Source organism: Lepisosteus oculatus, chromosome 8 (genome assembly GCF_040954835.1).
Source record: "Lepisosteus oculatus isolate fLepOcu1 chromosome 8, fLepOcu1.hap2, whole genome shotgun sequence".
NCBI classification, from domain to species: Eukaryota; Metazoa; Chordata; class Actinopteri; order Semionotiformes; family Lepisosteidae; genus Lepisosteus; species Lepisosteus oculatus.
Window position 1 is genome coordinate 37,879,000 of NC_090703.1, and position 16,113 is coordinate 37,895,112.

General features: G+C 36.4%; 1 protein-coding gene and 1 long non-coding RNA gene across 5 annotated transcripts in view; both read left to right on the forward strand.

The window, feature by feature from the left end:
- Nucleotides 1–3,075: 3,075 nt before the first annotated feature.
- LOC107077833 (uncharacterized) lies at nt 3,076–9,962 on the forward strand. 2 transcript variants are annotated; one of them, XR_011190254.1, is made up of 5 exons: nt 3,076–3,103; nt 6,450–6,543; nt 8,650–8,740; nt 9,257–9,365; nt 9,789–9,962. It is a non-coding gene; the product is annotated as an uncharacterized lncRNA (long non-coding RNA). The 2 variants fall into 2 exon arrangements; XR_001478815.2 differs by having other exon boundaries at nt 9,257–9,962.
- Nucleotides 9,963–12,441: 2,479 nt separating this feature from the next.
- LOC102688655 (plastin-3) overlaps nt 12,442–16,113 on the forward strand; it is a 55,182-nt gene continuing 51,510 nt past the window's right edge. For 2 of the 3 annotated variants that reach the window (XM_006632604.3, XM_006632605.3), the window contains exon 1: nt 15,322–15,461. In XM_006632604.3, the coding sequence (XP_006632667.3) occupies nt 15,337–15,461 (125 nt within the window). In that variant the 5' untranslated portion in view covers nt 15,322–15,336. Of the gene's footprint in view, nt 12,548–15,321; nt 15,462–16,113 lie in introns of those variants that run through there. The other variant, XM_015351080.2, reaches the window with a different exon arrangement.

Genomic DNA, 16,113 nt, shown 5'->3' on the forward strand with positions numbered 1-16,113 from the left:
AAGGAAGATAAACAACTGAAAAAAGAACAGATTCCAGTTGCTGTCAGAAGCTAGAGAAAACACAAGTGAAGAGTTTATTTTTTTATCTGCAGTACTAGAAGTGAACAATATACAATAATGTTAAGTTCTTGGGGATAATAACCAGCTTAAACCGGTTCTCAGTGCTGTATTAATATGTTATTGTTACTTTCTAATTTGGCTGACTCCATCATTTTTATATTATGTTATAATTATGCATAATGACCGAATGTTATAAACTCATATAATGAGTATGAAATATATACAATAGCACTACATTAGAGCTGTCAACAAAGTGCAGGACACATACAGTAAATTCTCAATGTAATAACTCACACAGTGAAGCACAAAAATAGAGCAAGGTCCAGTACAGACAAAATCAGCAAAGAAGGAACAAACATGCAATTTAGAATATCAGCATTTTATTCAATAGTTGTGTATATTTGCATTATGAATAGTAACATACTTAAATTTATTAAAAGCCCTTATTTATCCTTCTTTCTTTAAAAATCAAAAGTGATTTAAATTAAATGTGTGCTTGTTCCAGGTGAGCTTACTGCTGTAGGCTCAGAAAGTCAAGCTATGCAATATATGAACAGTGAATGAAAATAAAGTTTTTTTTCAGTTTATTATGTCTTTAATTGTATAATACCTGGTCAAATACCATAGCTTCTGATACTGTAAGGAGGATTTATTACTGCTACAGCATGTATAATCCGTTTGCCTTCAAATCTTTTTTTTCTTCACTGTATCAAGACTATTTGAACTTGAACCTTGTACACATATTAGGCATTGAAAAAAACTACATTTCTAAAAATGATTGTTAAACTACAGTAACCCACCCATGTTTAATTGGGGTGTCACCGAAACATTGGCAAAGCTTAACAAAGAGATAGTCATGTTATTTCAAACTGTAACACCCATTCCAGTCCAGTTCACAACTTAGTATTAAACCTTTAAAATACAACCTTGTCAAGACAAAATTAACCCGTAAACAACACATAATTATTGGATAGAAATATCTGGATCACACAGTAGACACACAGTAGTTATACAACCATGTCAACCATGTAAATTAGACTTAAACATTTATAGTACTTATTTTTTTACACTTGATAGCTGACAGTCTGTTCAGTCCTGACACATTAATAAGCTACATAGCCTTTTTAACAAATCATCACAATGGACATTCAATTCTTTGAGTTAATCCACTGAAGTAGCTGAGCGCTGGTTTGGAACAAATGTTAGATGGTACTATAAGCTTGTCACCATGGAGTCTGGCACTTATATTTTCTAATAACATGACTCTAATTGTCTCCAAAGGTATATCAACAGAGCAGCTCTTCTAATCCAAGGTATGGGATCCCTGACCAGTGTCCATGTAGAAGAGGTTAAAGACCAGTGTCAATGCAAAAGAGGTTACATAATTACTGTATTGGGGAATTTAACTTCAAACAGGGACTGGAGAAAACTGGAGCAAGTTACCTCAGAGTTACTCATTCTACAGCCTTGCCACTAGGCTTTGGAGAAGTTTGTAACATTCACCTCCTCTTTTCTGTAATTGGCAGTACTGATGTAACAATTAGAGGCCTAGTCGTACTGCAGGACTGGAATAATGGATTGGAAGGGCTGCATCTTGAGTAGCCTGGGATTACAGTAATGTGTTCCAAACCTAGTCCTTTATTAAAATCAAAGAAAATATAAATCGGAGGAAATCAAACATTGCATTGCTGGGTTTGCATTTGTTGATTTGTTTTTGTTCTCAATCCAGTGTTCTAGGTTTTTTTAATTAACATTGTTTTGTCAGCTCTATTACCCTGCAACTCACAACTGACAACCCACTGAAGCTAAGCAGGTGTAAGCCTGGCCAGTACTTGGATGTGAGACCTCCTGGGAAAAACTAAGGATGCTTCTGGGAGTGGTGTTAGTGGGGCCAGTAGGGGGTGCTCACCCTGCAGTCTGTGTGGGTCCTAATGCTCCAGTATAGTGACAGGGACACTATACTGTAAAAAGACACCGTCCTTCGGGTGAGACTCTCTGTGGTCATTAAAAATACCCGTCGTGTACTAAAAAAAGTAGGGGTGTTTACCCCAGTGTCCTGGCCAAGTTTCCTATTGCCCTTTGCTAATCATGGCTTCCTAATAATCCCCCTCTATGAATTGGCTTCCTCACACTGTTCTCCTCCCCACACATAGTTGGTTGTTGGTGAGCGTACTGGTGCACTAAGGCTGCCGTCGCATCATCCAGGTGGGGCTGCACATTGGTGGTGTTAGAGTGGAGTCCCCATTACCTGTAAAGTTCTTTAAGTGCAATGTCCACAAAAGTGTTATATATATAAATATATAATATTATATATATATAATCATCATCAATTGAACCATTCTATACAGGTTTTAAACTATTGATGATTTAATATTAAGATAACCCATGAAGATCAAGGCTGGAGACCTATGGACTACAAGGTGATAAAAACATTCATTAAGAAGAAATTGAATTATACCGCAGGTTAAGAAAAGCTCTGTGATTTAATAAATAAAAAGTTACAGAAGATAGCAATGTATGGAAAGTTTTATCTACTAACCCTGATTTTTGATTCCAACAGAATTCTTAATTAGGCTATTTAAATAATTAAAATAATCTGTGTAATTTTAAATTAGAATTACAAATTCTACATTCGTTTGGTGAAGCAGCTGAGAACACAGCTGGAAAATATAAGCAAACTATCCCAAGGATTGGTTTGGGAACATTCCCTAATGGCCTTTTGGAACTGTGTGTAATCCAGGCCTGCACTAAATCAGAACCCAGTTGATAATTACAAACCCCTTATTAGATAGGGTTTCCACTGGGTTGAAGCATGGAGCCTCTGGCAATCAGTAAACTAAATACTGGGTTTATAATTTACAAATACTGGTGGGTGGGTCAAACTCTCATGTTTACAATACAAATTCAACACTCATTCATATTTACATGACCTGTGTCCTGTGTCCTGCTGTGGACACAGCAACTATAACAAATCCAGGGAGCAAAGACATAGTGCTACTGCCAAACCAGTTCAACAAAAGAAGACAAAAAGACATTCTAAAAGGTCAGTTTAATATTTTTTAATTATTTAATTAACAGTTTTAATTACACTTATTTACTCCAAGTCATTAACCCGACTGAATTTAAATTACACAATTCATTATTAAAAATGTTAAACTTATTATTTTTCCCAATTCTTTATGTCTTTAACATAGCTAGGTATAATATACCTACCTGTATACTGTATTTATAGGATCTGTCCTATGAATAAATGTTACTGCCCTAATTCACAATTGTATGTCTTACTCTAGCTATTTTAAAATCACTTTGTACTTATATAAACAGTTCTGTGTTTGAAAGTGATGTTCCATGTTATAAGAAAGGACATCAGGTGAGGTGGTGCAAAAAAAGCGATACATAACAAAACAGAGATTCACATACAGTAACTGGGTCAAAGGAAACGGTACACAGCAATGAATTGAATTCCTATTTTATAAATGAATGCTTTTCAAATCTGATTTTATGGCTTTTATACTACAAGGGAACAGAAAAAAGGTGAAGATGGAAATTTGAACAGGTGCTTCAACTGCTGTTGTGAGTCAGTACGTATTTCATTTCCTCAAACTTGGATATTAGCCACAAACACAATACCATTATTGAGACACTGTATAGAAATTCATTTGAGTCAAATGTGTTAGTGATGCCCCTGTGCGCAATATGCCCAGTTGTCAGTTCAGCCTGTAGAAAAGGAAAGGACAAGCCTTTTGAGCTATGTTTTTGTACACAAAAATAAAATATAACTAGACAGAAGTCCAATGAGCAACTGTAATGTCAATGACAGAAGGACACATCATTTAAGCCAGCAAGATCTATTTCTAACAGCAATGGTAAGTTAACACATACAAACAAAACAGTTCAAATATTAAAACAACATACCGTACATGAAACTAGGAGATGTGCATAGTGCGGGAAGCTGAAAAATAATCTCTAATGTCAATGACATTTCGCTTAACCAGGCAGAACCAGAACCAGGGAGGAAAAAGACACCCCCCTTTTAGATCCTTGCACTGCTCAACTGAAAACCAGTATGCCAAAGTACAGCAGCTTGTCCCAGGGAATGAAAATCCAACTACTGTGTGCTTCCTGCTCTGGAAAGGCTCAATTAGAAAATGTCTATACAGCTGCTTCTTATATTTAGGAGGTCTGGCCTTTGTATTTAATTAATCTACTGACAACAGTTGTCAAAGGCTCTTGTCTATTCCCACACAGTCAGGGAGTGGACTTAGACCTGGAAAATAAATTAGGGGACAGCAATCTTCACATTGTTTTTCCTAGGTAGCCATCAATTAGAAGATTCAGGATTTGACAACTCTAGGGTGGGGACCATAGCTGGGAATGACAAAGCAAACAAAAAGACAGAGGAAATGAAATCCACCACACCCAACTCTTGCCAACCATCAAACTATACCACCTCTCATCTTTCATCTTTCAGTTAGCATACAGTTGAAGCAAAATACTTTTACCGTTACATGATGTGTTTTCTTGGAGGAGCCTGACAAATCATAAGGCAAGCAAGCTAAAACTGACAGTCCCTGCTTCTTCAAGGAAGTTGTTGTAGACCAGTGTTTTAATCTTGGCACTTGGGGGAAAGTAGAAACTGGATTGAGCAGATTGGAAAATCTTGGAATAATCCAACCCTTGCACTTTTCAGAGTCCAGTTGTCAAACCAAACCAGATCATAATGGTTATGTGGTGACCAGAAATTAAGAGTAAACAATTTTTCATTCAAACCCAGTTTTCATGTTTGATGATCTCTTTGCTGACTTAGCATGAGGCAAGTTATATTCCAGGTCGGACATGAATCATGCCTACCAGCATCTGAAATTGGATGATTCATCGAGACACCATGTTACATTCAATACTTACAAGTTTTTACTTACAACTTACCTTGTGGCATATCATTGGCATGTATAATACGAACCATTGCAAATCTCTTACATGAAATTCTAGGTATAGTGGTTACATAGGCAATATGTGCTGCTCTCTCTATTTATCCTGTTGAACAACCACCCACTGCTGTGCCATCTACACTGTCTCATTGTCGTGTCTTGTTAAGACTATGTCCTGCACTATTGTCTGCACTTGACTCCTGCTCTCCCCCCCTGTATTTCAGAATGCTTGTTTACACTTTTTTTTACTTATATACCAATACTACCTCAATAATTGCTAATGATTCTCAGCCCCCCCCCCCCCCCCCCTCGTGTGTGATCTTTTGTGTTGTACTATGACATTATGCTGACTGTTTCTAGTGTATTGTGCATCTCTGGCCAGGAGAAACTATATTTCGTTCTCTCTTGTACATCTGTATAAGTGAAGAATGACAATAAAGTGAATTGAACGGAACTGAAGTAATCCATTTGAAAAAGGATGGTACTTTTTTATGTCATCCTGTTTAGTTTCATGTTTTTATTGCACAGGTGAGAGCTGAATAAGAACAAGGTGACAGGAACTTGTTTAAATAAAATTAACGAATGGAGTTGACACAGGGTGGTACTGTACACTGGTGGTACTGTGCTCATAGGCTGTCAATGTCAAAGCCCACTGTTATTATACGTTTGTGTGGAGGTATAGGATAAGACTTTATTGATCCCAAAGGGAAATTGATTAATTCTACTCCTCACTGAACACTCTTGGTTGGTGTCTTATGATTCACAACTATTGTATAAGGATCTGTGTGGGACTGATGAAATTTCATCATAGCAAGCACAATACAGAGAGCTGCTTTCTGTCCTTTCTGGGCCAGATGGAACTGTTAATATTTGATAAATATGAATAACATTATATTGTGAGTCTTAACAACTTTTGTAAACTTTCTGCATACTACTTATGTTTTTAATGTATCTTCTGTGGAAGAGGAATAAAAGAAAGTTCCTTAATTAAATTTCACTAGGTCACATGTAGAATACTAATGGTTATTTTCTCTATAAAGACAAAAATAAAGAGAATGGACTATGAGATCAGACAGTCATATACAGAGGAATGAAGATGAGCTACTGGCTGAATTTAATATAGGTCTACTAAGGCCTACTAAGCTTTCACAATACTATGTAATGAAAGCTCAAAGCTTTATCAGAAAACAAAAGTTAAAACAGCTGTGAGTAGTTCTTAAAAACGTAATATACTCACATCTAAAGTGGGAGGTGTAGTGTACAAATATCACTGAAATAGATTTAGATAAATATTAAGTAAAATTAAAGTAGTTATCAGACATTAGTTCAAGCATGTATTTAAAGGATCATGAAATTTTTACTTTAACCTTAAAGTGAGGAGGAGAAGAAATATCTAGGGTGCTGTTTTGTTTGGAAGCAGTCAGGGTTAAATAAAAACAATGACCTATCCACCAATTACAGATCCCAAACATGGGGTCTGATGGAGGCTCTCTGTGAAGAAGATCCAGTTGAAGAGTTGTCATCACGTTCTGGATGTAGAATTTGTCATGTGTGGGTGAGATACCATTTTGACTTGGTCCTAGCAGTACAATTTAGACATGACCTTTAAATAAAAAAAAAACGAGAATAACAACTAATTCATTTACAGTATATTGTTGCAATGTATTTTTTATGAAATAATTATATATCAGCTCAATAGTAGGGATTAATTGCAGTTCAGAAGAATGTTACTGAACTGTACATTAATGCATAAAGTAACACACACCCAGCATCTAAAGGTGTGTCCATTGTATGTCATCTACTGTCTCCAGATAGAGGTGAGCTACATTGAAATGCATTCTTTCTACTAGCAAGATGTTATCAATGCACTCACATTCTAATTGCATTGCATACTGTACGCCCACAGCACACAACCATTACTGTTCAACGCCCTGGTCCAAAATAAATACAAATAACTACTGTTACTAAGAGCAAACCATACTGGAGGAACCCCAGAAAGCAAAAAAAAAAGTTTTGGTTAAAGTGTTTGGACTAAACATCACAGGGATTCCTTCTAGTTGGTGGATCGATTTTCCAGATACAGTTCAATGTTCAAGTGGACCCCTAAATTCTCCCTACTTTCTGGAAGAAATTGTATCTTATTCAAAAGTCTCAAATCTAGATAGAGAAGGCATAAATGCAGCAAAATGTTAAGAAGGTGTTTGGTGGAAGAAAAGAGAGGGAACAAGTTTTTTCCAAGAGTAAAAATCTTTCAAAATCCATCAATCCATCTTCTAGCAGGTACGCCAGAGTCTATCCTGGCAAACAATTGGTGCAAGGTGGGGTACACCCTGGATGGGACACCAGTCCATCTCAGGGCACACACAGATACAAACACGACCACACTCACATCAGGGCCAGTTTTCCCAGAAGCCAATTAACCTACCAGTACCAGAACTCCAGAGGACACCAGCGTACCCCAAAAAAATTGGATTGTTAACATGAAAAGAATTTCTGGAGGACAAAAAACGTCCAAAACTTGTCAGTGATTGCAGGTTGAAATGCTGCCCTGGAAACATTTTGGATGTAGCACATCATGCAAAAGTGTTCAGTACATAAGCTGGTGTGTTACTAGGTAGACATTAGAAATACATTGTGACATGCAATATATTGTAACATACAGTATTTCTAATTTGGTTTACCTTTGTTGTTACATATTATGCAATCTTTATTGAAACATTTTAATTGTTATTGAAATACACTGACAACAACTGAAAACCTACATACTGTATTATATTTTCTTTAGAGTAGCATTATAAAATATACATTTGCTAAAAGAAATGTTCTCAAAATTGAAAAATGTTTTTTTTTTTCAATTTTCTATATTCTTTCACTATCGAATGTGTATTATTGTGTTTAAGAAGGTATGGTACTTTTGAGCAGTGTTGCCTAGAATACATCAGTTCAGAATATTTTAGTCTGAATTCTTCTCAGAGTTCTTAAGGTCTTATCTGAAGTATAAATGACTTGCTATATAAATGGGTCTCTAGGTTCTCATTTTAAAATAATTTGTTCTCAATAAAGGATTGAATAAAAGTAATACTAGATGGATCAGAACTGAAAAAAGTCACAGACTTCCTGTAGTTAGGTAATACTAACAATATGATCATAATTAAGCGGGTATTAAGTCCACGCCTTGAAAAAAAAATGTTCTGCTAAGGGAAGGTTACTGGACTGAAAATAAAGCAGTGAAGTAGTGATATGTTAGAATGTGGATAGATGTGAAACCTGTTGTGGAAGAGAACATTTTAGAATGGTAAATAATAGACATTTATTCTGAAGGCTCTCTTTCCCTGACATTGATCTCTAAAACATATTTTTTTGTCCAGAACCTTGGTATTTCCTTTTATTTAGCAAAGGAAATATCCAGCTATTACAGCAACCTCCTTGTTTAAGGAGCAGGTAATGACCACAAAAACACATTGTATCATAAAATTCCCTTCTGCTTATGATATTTACAGACAGAAGGAAAACATAATATAGGGATCTATCTCAGATAATGTTCTTTTTGATTTTTGAAAACAAACAGGAAATAGTATTAACAATCAGACCAGGTAAAATAACAGAAACATGTTCTTTAATTAAATAAGATTTGGCTAATGATATATTGTCACAACAACAGAGAGGACAAGACAGAAAATTGGAGAAAAAGAATGGTGAATAATAGGACAATCTTCTGGAAGACAAGAATTTTGAGGTCTCTTTGTCCAAAGGTTTGTATTGTCACCTGCTTCTGATCAAGAAACTGAGAAAATATCAGAAACAAGAAGAGGGTATTTGACTGATGAAGTCTGATCTTACTTCTTTGGTACTGAAGGTAGATGTTTACTGAGATGATAATCTTCTATATTAAAAGAAACAGGTATTTCTTGAAAAGTCTACGTATAGTTTTCACCACTGGTTTCAACCACATTCTGTTTAAGCTTCCTTACATTGTTTGAGCTTTAAACTAATCTTTTGCTTTACCTTTTTGCAGTGAGTTCAGGATTTTTAATAATTGGATCAAATATCCTCCCTATCAAGTCTATTCAAGGACTAAACAGGGACTTTTCTTTTAACCTCAGTCTGTAACAAGCTATCAGAAAAGGAACCAATCAGGTCACTCTTCCTTGAACATTTTGTCTGTCACATTTGATATACAGTATACGGTCTATAAGAACCAGAACAGAAACATAGTCTTTGAAAAAACAAGACCCTACATTCTGAAAAAGATTTTTACTTTTTTACAGTTGTTTCCACCTTTCAGCAGAAATGCCAAGACTTTGTGGAAAATAAAACATACAGCCTCACAGAGCCAGCATGACTCTGTGCACCTCAAAATAATATACTGTAGTCAAGGTTAGTTTCCTACTGTAAAAAAGCACATGACGCTAATTATACAGGCTAGATTAATAGACATGGGATTGCAGGTTGGCAACTCATCTACTTTAAACTCTCCAGGAGCTTCTGAATATCTATAGCTCTCACACATTGTATATACCTATCATGTGTTTGTATCATAATTAAGGGTTTGGGAAGATTTAGAATTAAATTGGGGTTATATTTAGGGTTGACTAGGTGTGAGAAAGTATTGAGCTAATCTATGCCAACCATCCAAACCACCAGCATTGGGGGTGAAGGATAAAATTGGATTAAGTGAAAATCTGCCTCAGCACTGGATATGAAATCAACAAATGATTAAAAACAATTTAACATTATCCAAGAACTCTGAAGTTTGCTGTTTTGTGTGGTCATCATTTTCTTTCTGCTTTAAATATACAGATCTATACTAAAGCACCCCGACAAAGGTGAACAGGACAAAATCACAGAACAAACATGAATGTGCACCTGTGCATGTTCTTTGTGTGAAGTGTATATGCACTGTCAATGCATATGTTTTTGCACCAGGTCAAATTCCTAGTACATGTAATGTACTTGGCAAATAAAGTGATCCTTTACAGTGACTGGTGTTTTTGTTTGAGAATGAGCACTATATTACTGCATATTTCCATTCAGAAACAATACCTAATGATATGTATTATTTTTGGTAGTTAGTCTTTTTATGTTTCTTTACTAATTTGTAAGTGGTAAAACGTAATAAATGAAGCATTTCTGTGTTTTTCTCATCATACTCTTTTTTGTTAACATAACATACTAAGTGTCAAAGAAATATCACTCTAGGCTACGATTTTACCATGTTACAACAGGTAGGCTACAACAGTATACTTTATTAAATCATGAGATACTGCTAGAACTGTGTCAAATATAACATGTTTGATTATGTGTTAGGGGTTTTGATACTATTTAAAATGTAGTTTTAGTTGTATTCCCTTTTCTTAGAACCTGACAGAAGATAATATCTCTTTCCTTTTACAGACTCATTGACTCAAGCAATCCCAAAGCACTTCCACACACAGCTACAGGACTAAAGGACTTTATGACACACATGACCTGATACACAAGATTGTATGGGACAGTGGAGCTCTTAAACATTTATGCTGTGCTGATGTGATGGGGTCATACCAGGGCTACTGGCTTTGTCAAAGAGTTCTCACAGTGGGGTTAATTTGGAACTCATTACAACACATCCTGACCATTGTTCCCAATTTAAAAATACAAAGTACAAATACAAAGTACTAAAGAGAACATACTGTGTTTACAAATAAACACATTTATTCATTTGTGATTAACATATACAGTATGTATATAAAATAGATATAAATTCTATCCATCCCTTTTCTAACCACTTTATCGAATACACAGTCACGAGGACCTCAGAGCCTATCTACAACCTATCTCAGCAAGTAATGTGCGCAAAGCAGGATACACACTGTATGGGATAACAGTCCACTCCAGGGCACACACAGACACAAACACATTCACACCAGGACCAGTTTTCCCAGAAGCCAATTAACCTACCAGTATCTCTTTGATCTGTGGGAGGAAACCCACATAAACACTGGGAGAACATACAAATTCCATGCAGATAGCACCCCGGGATTCGAACCCAAGCCCCATTGTTGCAAGGCAGAAATGCTTCCAATGTTCTACTGTGCAGCCCTACACAGAAGATGATAATCAAAATTATATTGACACCTGCCATAAAATTCAGTTTATGGCATTTTTTTCTGCATTTTCCCATCAGTTTTAATTATTTCACTGATACAAGCTCACTGATACAAGCTGTTCTCACTCTCCGCTCTCATTCTCATCAAGCTCACTGTACAACATTTCATTGAACAATTAGAAGACAGGTAAAACCAGCGCTTCAGTCTGCAAACCTGTTGCTCCTCATCCTGACTGAAGTAATTTTGGATTCTGTCTGGTGGTGCTCTTACTGTATGTCAACTGTCACACTCAAGGGAGTATCTGAAGAAAATATGAAAGAGGCTGTGTATCCCCATATACAGTATATCGGTAAAGAAACAATCTCAGTACATAAGGGATGGAAGAAAGTTAACAGCCTTGAAGGTCTTGGCTTGGTACAACACTAAATATGCATTTTATCTCAGGTAAGGTGTATAAAGTTTAGTAATTAAGTGCATACATTGCCCTTATCAGCCTAAGTACATACTAATTTGCAAGGCGGCCTCCTTTGAACAGTTTGGCCCGGTTTGCTGTTGAGGCTGTACTCATCGATAACAATTGGCAGTTTTCAAAATGTAGCACAAGCTGAGTCTGCTACATAGGAGTTCACATACTGTACACAAGGACAACAAACGCATTTTTTAAGTACGGCTGAAATGCTAACGCCAAAACAGATTTAACTTTCGATTTTTGTATAAATATAATAAAAAATATGTAGTGTAGAAATAAAAACTTTAAAGGATATTAACTTTTCTGCATTGTAAATCGTCGCTATTTGTCCATAGTATATGTGGAAAAAAATGTTTTGCAAACGCAAACAGAATTTATATACCCACATTATCTCAGGGAAAACAGAGCTGAAATCTGGTAAATAATAAAAATATATGGTTCATATCTGATGGACGAAAACAATTAAAGATAAAAGTCTATCGTGGAACCTTACAAGTTAAATTTAGGACCAATGATAATCTGGTTTGGTTGTCTGTAACTGAATTACTTGCATTTCAATGCATTTCAACAAGAAAATGTAAATGAAAAGTGAATTAAGAAACTCGTAGTTAAAAAAAAAGTTAAACAATTCCTTTATTGATAGAAATGAACGTGATTACGGTATACCAATGCGAACACTACTCAAGACTAATTTACTATACAAGCAATAATTTACAGCCGAATAGTAGCTCCTGCCAGAGCCAGCGGAGAAAAAAAAGGTGATGCAATCCAAGGAGGAGGTCCGAGACTGTGTTTCCTTTTCCCAGAGGCAAACATGAAAATTCCTGAGATCAGATCGGCACTCGGCTGCCCAATAATATTGTAGGATTGTGGAGCCCTGCCCTACGACTGGGCTGGGAGGAAATCCCCCCTCCCATTTACACTTGTGTTGGGGAGTCGGAGTTACTGGTTGAGAAAGCAGGCGGTGGACGTTACCGGAATTATTCAGTAAAAGGGGGAAAAAAGTAAGATTTATGCTTCATTGCAACTGCACTTTATTATGCATTTGTTGCACGTATGATTAGGTATTGTAAAATGGGTTGGTCTTATCTACAAATTGTATCTTAAGTTTTTTTTTCTTTCCGTTGTCAATAAGAACAGAAAGTACGTCTGCAGCTGTTGTCTTCTTTTCCCAAAGATCGGATGTAAAACGGTTTGTGTAGCGCCAAGACACTAATTTGCTTTGAACCGTGTTAGAATAATTAAAGAGACATTTTCTAAGGAAGAATTTTGCATTGTTTATTTTTTTAACAATGAGGGATATGTACCTGGATGCAACTGGTACAAACGGTGCGAGGTTTTTTTAATTTGCAATAAAGTATAAGTACACGCGTTAATTAGGGTGCATTGCGTTATTAGTAGCGTTCACATCTTTTATCAACCAAAATTTCTTAGACGTTGTGCCAAATTTGCTCCTCTCATTTGGATACTTTAAAAGCGTATTATGTTTTGGTTTCTAAGGTGTAACTGCAGAGAGCTGGGTCTGGAGCTGTTAGGGGTGTGCCACATTGTACTCCCAATCTCAGTCTCTGTTACAGCACTGCTTCCCATTTTAAGCGAGACGTTGACAGTCGAAAAAAGATTGAGTTTTTACAGCGTGCAGTACTTTTACAGCAATTATCTTTGTAGCAGAAGGAGCTTGGTTTAGGTGCAGTTTGGATACATTCAGTTCAGAAGCAAACTGAGCCAAGAAACGACACAGTTCGTGTGTTTGACCTAGCTGAGGCAGCGTGGTCTGTTAGTTGGATATCCCTTTCCGAACGTGTTTTGGGATTTTAGGAAAACTCATTTAAAAGCCTCAGGCTAAAAGATGTGTAACGCTGTTAGTCTGAAATAAAGATGTTCACAAATTTTGAAAACTTTAATCTTATTTTATACGCATTTGTTTCAGAGGTTTAAGAAGAACTTGTCAGGCTCCAGGCTTCAATCGGAATAGATTATGTATGTCCTTAGTTATATTTTACATGAAGAGGTACTGTACTTCATTCAGAGTACTAATTCAGTCTGAAATATAAGTATGTTTCCTTGCATTGTTACTAGTGTACTGAATCGTCGTTTAAAGGGCTTGTATATCACGAGTAACATAAACGCCAGCGTTGTTACGATGAACCAGTAAAGGTTTATTCCGTAGTTAGAAGAAAAGAAACACACCGTTTCGGCTGTGGAGCCTTTTACGGGTGTGTCGGTCTCCACCAAACGTTGTTTCTTCTCTTTTCAGCATGGAATAAACCTTTACCTGTTCCTATACAGCCTACGCATGCTGACTCAGCTACCAACTCGATCTACAAGAATTAGTTGGATTCTTGATAGTCAGGTATTGATAACCTCAAGGAACACATTTCTTTGTAACAGGCGGCCTTAACAGCTGTCTCTGGACAAGAGCACCTTTGTCCAGCAAGCTCGGGAAAGTGATATGGTTTCTCATAGGTGGTCAGCACTAGTATACTCATTTTCTGTGCATTATCGGGTTTATGATATTTGATTTTTTTAATGAAAATATCCTTCTAATAGTAAGCAGTGATAGCTTAGGAAACTAAACAACCTTTCAGATCAAAGAGTATAGCCATCTGGTAATTGTCATACACTTAGTTACTTAGTTTTTTCTTTCAATTGCGTGAGGAATTAGGATTTCAATCTTCAGAGTCTGTGGATGCCCCAGTGTGACATCGCACTGTACATTCTTGTTGGAAAGTGCATCTGAATAGAAGCAGGTCCTAACTGGTATGTCAAAAATAAGAAGTGTACTTGGGGGGTATTAAACGCAAATAAACATTACAGAATGTGGTGCTTTTATGGGTTTTTTCCTGGCATGATGCCAGAATAAAAGACTGAGTGGAAGTTCTGTACAAGATCTTCAGAGCCATGTATTTGTAAACTTTGTTGGAGTCCTGTCCTGTTTGCCAGTAGGCCTTTGTTTTGAAGTGACAAAGTCTTAAAGATGGATTTCCACTGGCTTCAGTGCTCTAGCAGGGCTTAGAATTCTTTTCTATTCTCTAAAATTCACTTAGGAATGGCTAAAATCTGCTGTCAAGAAAACTGATTCCAGTGTTACATTATCCATGAAATAGTCAGCCAAAATATTAACATTTGTATATAGGTGTCTGGGACCATTGTACTGTTTCATAGTCAAATCTAAATGCTTCCATTTGGTTGAATGTTTATAAGGCAAGTTCAGATCCTGGTGTCAAGTAATATGTTAGCTTTTGCTAAAAGAATAGACACAATTTAGTTTTGATAACCATTGTATTAACCGTTTCACCTCTTTGCTGTGGTTAGGCAAGGATGGCCAGATTGTATATTTAACAACTACATCCATATTTTGGAGCTTAAAAATGATCTTTTTTTTAATATTGTCAGCAAAATGGACAATGCCACTCTGAATTTCTCTTAGGAGTTTTCAGAAGAAAATTAGCCCTTGTCCTGGCATAATACTAAATATAGCCGAATATACCACTTTGGGTGTGGTACTGACATGACTATAAATGAGTTCTGTACATGTTTTTTTAAATGCCTCAGGCATGGGTGTGGCCATGTTTTTTTTCCCCTGCTGCTTCTACATTTAAAGGACTTCTCTGTGATGTGACTGATGTGATCTTCTAGGTGTGTGGCTTTTAGTGAGCAGAAGGAATTGTATCTGAAGCTCTGCAGCCTCTTCTACAGCAAACAATAACGAATAGCCCTGCAGTTCCAGCTTCCATAAGTAACATTACAGTAATTTGTGGAAGTAGATGTGTTGTATGACCTTGGCATTCAAATGGAAGGTTCAACGTGCTATGAATCAAACAAGCCCAGTAAATCCGCCTTTAAGGGTACTTGGCTGGATTCCAAAACATTCAGTGTTGCTCTTTCCGAGTGGTGTTCTAACTTTTCAGGTATAAGGTATGTCATTTTTCATTCCATGGTGGATATATAGTGAAGTTTTTTCAAATTAAATGTATGGAGTCTTTCTGTTATATGTAAAGGTACATTCCTTTGTACTACATAATCTTTAATTTTTTTTCTTACAGGAGTGTTAAGTTTTCTGTCTATAATTGTTAGTTTTTAAAATAAATGGGCACAAATTATGTAGAGCAGCCTTCAATATTCTGTGTTGCATTTTACAAATGGCTCCTCGGAAGATTGAAGAGATGTGGACTGGTTTGAGCTAATGCGCTTGCCTAATGAATAATTGAACTACACTATACTCTGCCATTGCCACATCCTGAGGCATGCGGCATTCCTAAGATTTTTCTACCCAAACATGTTTTTTTTTTTCTGAGATGATGAACCTATTTTTATAACTTGTATTAACTGTTGACTCCTAGGTTGAAGAAGGCTGGTGTGCAAGTATTCATTACAGCTCATTGCTTAATTAATTAAATTAGTTTATTACAAGCTTATTTCGGTCCAAGTTTGCCATTTCTCTCAGCTCATCAGTCGCTGCTGTGACTGTGAAAACCTGTGAATACTCCAGCTGTCCAGGAGAGCTGTGTTGTAGAAAGATGATAACTTGTTGAAATGACTGGCAAAAACATTTGGTGGTTATCGTCAT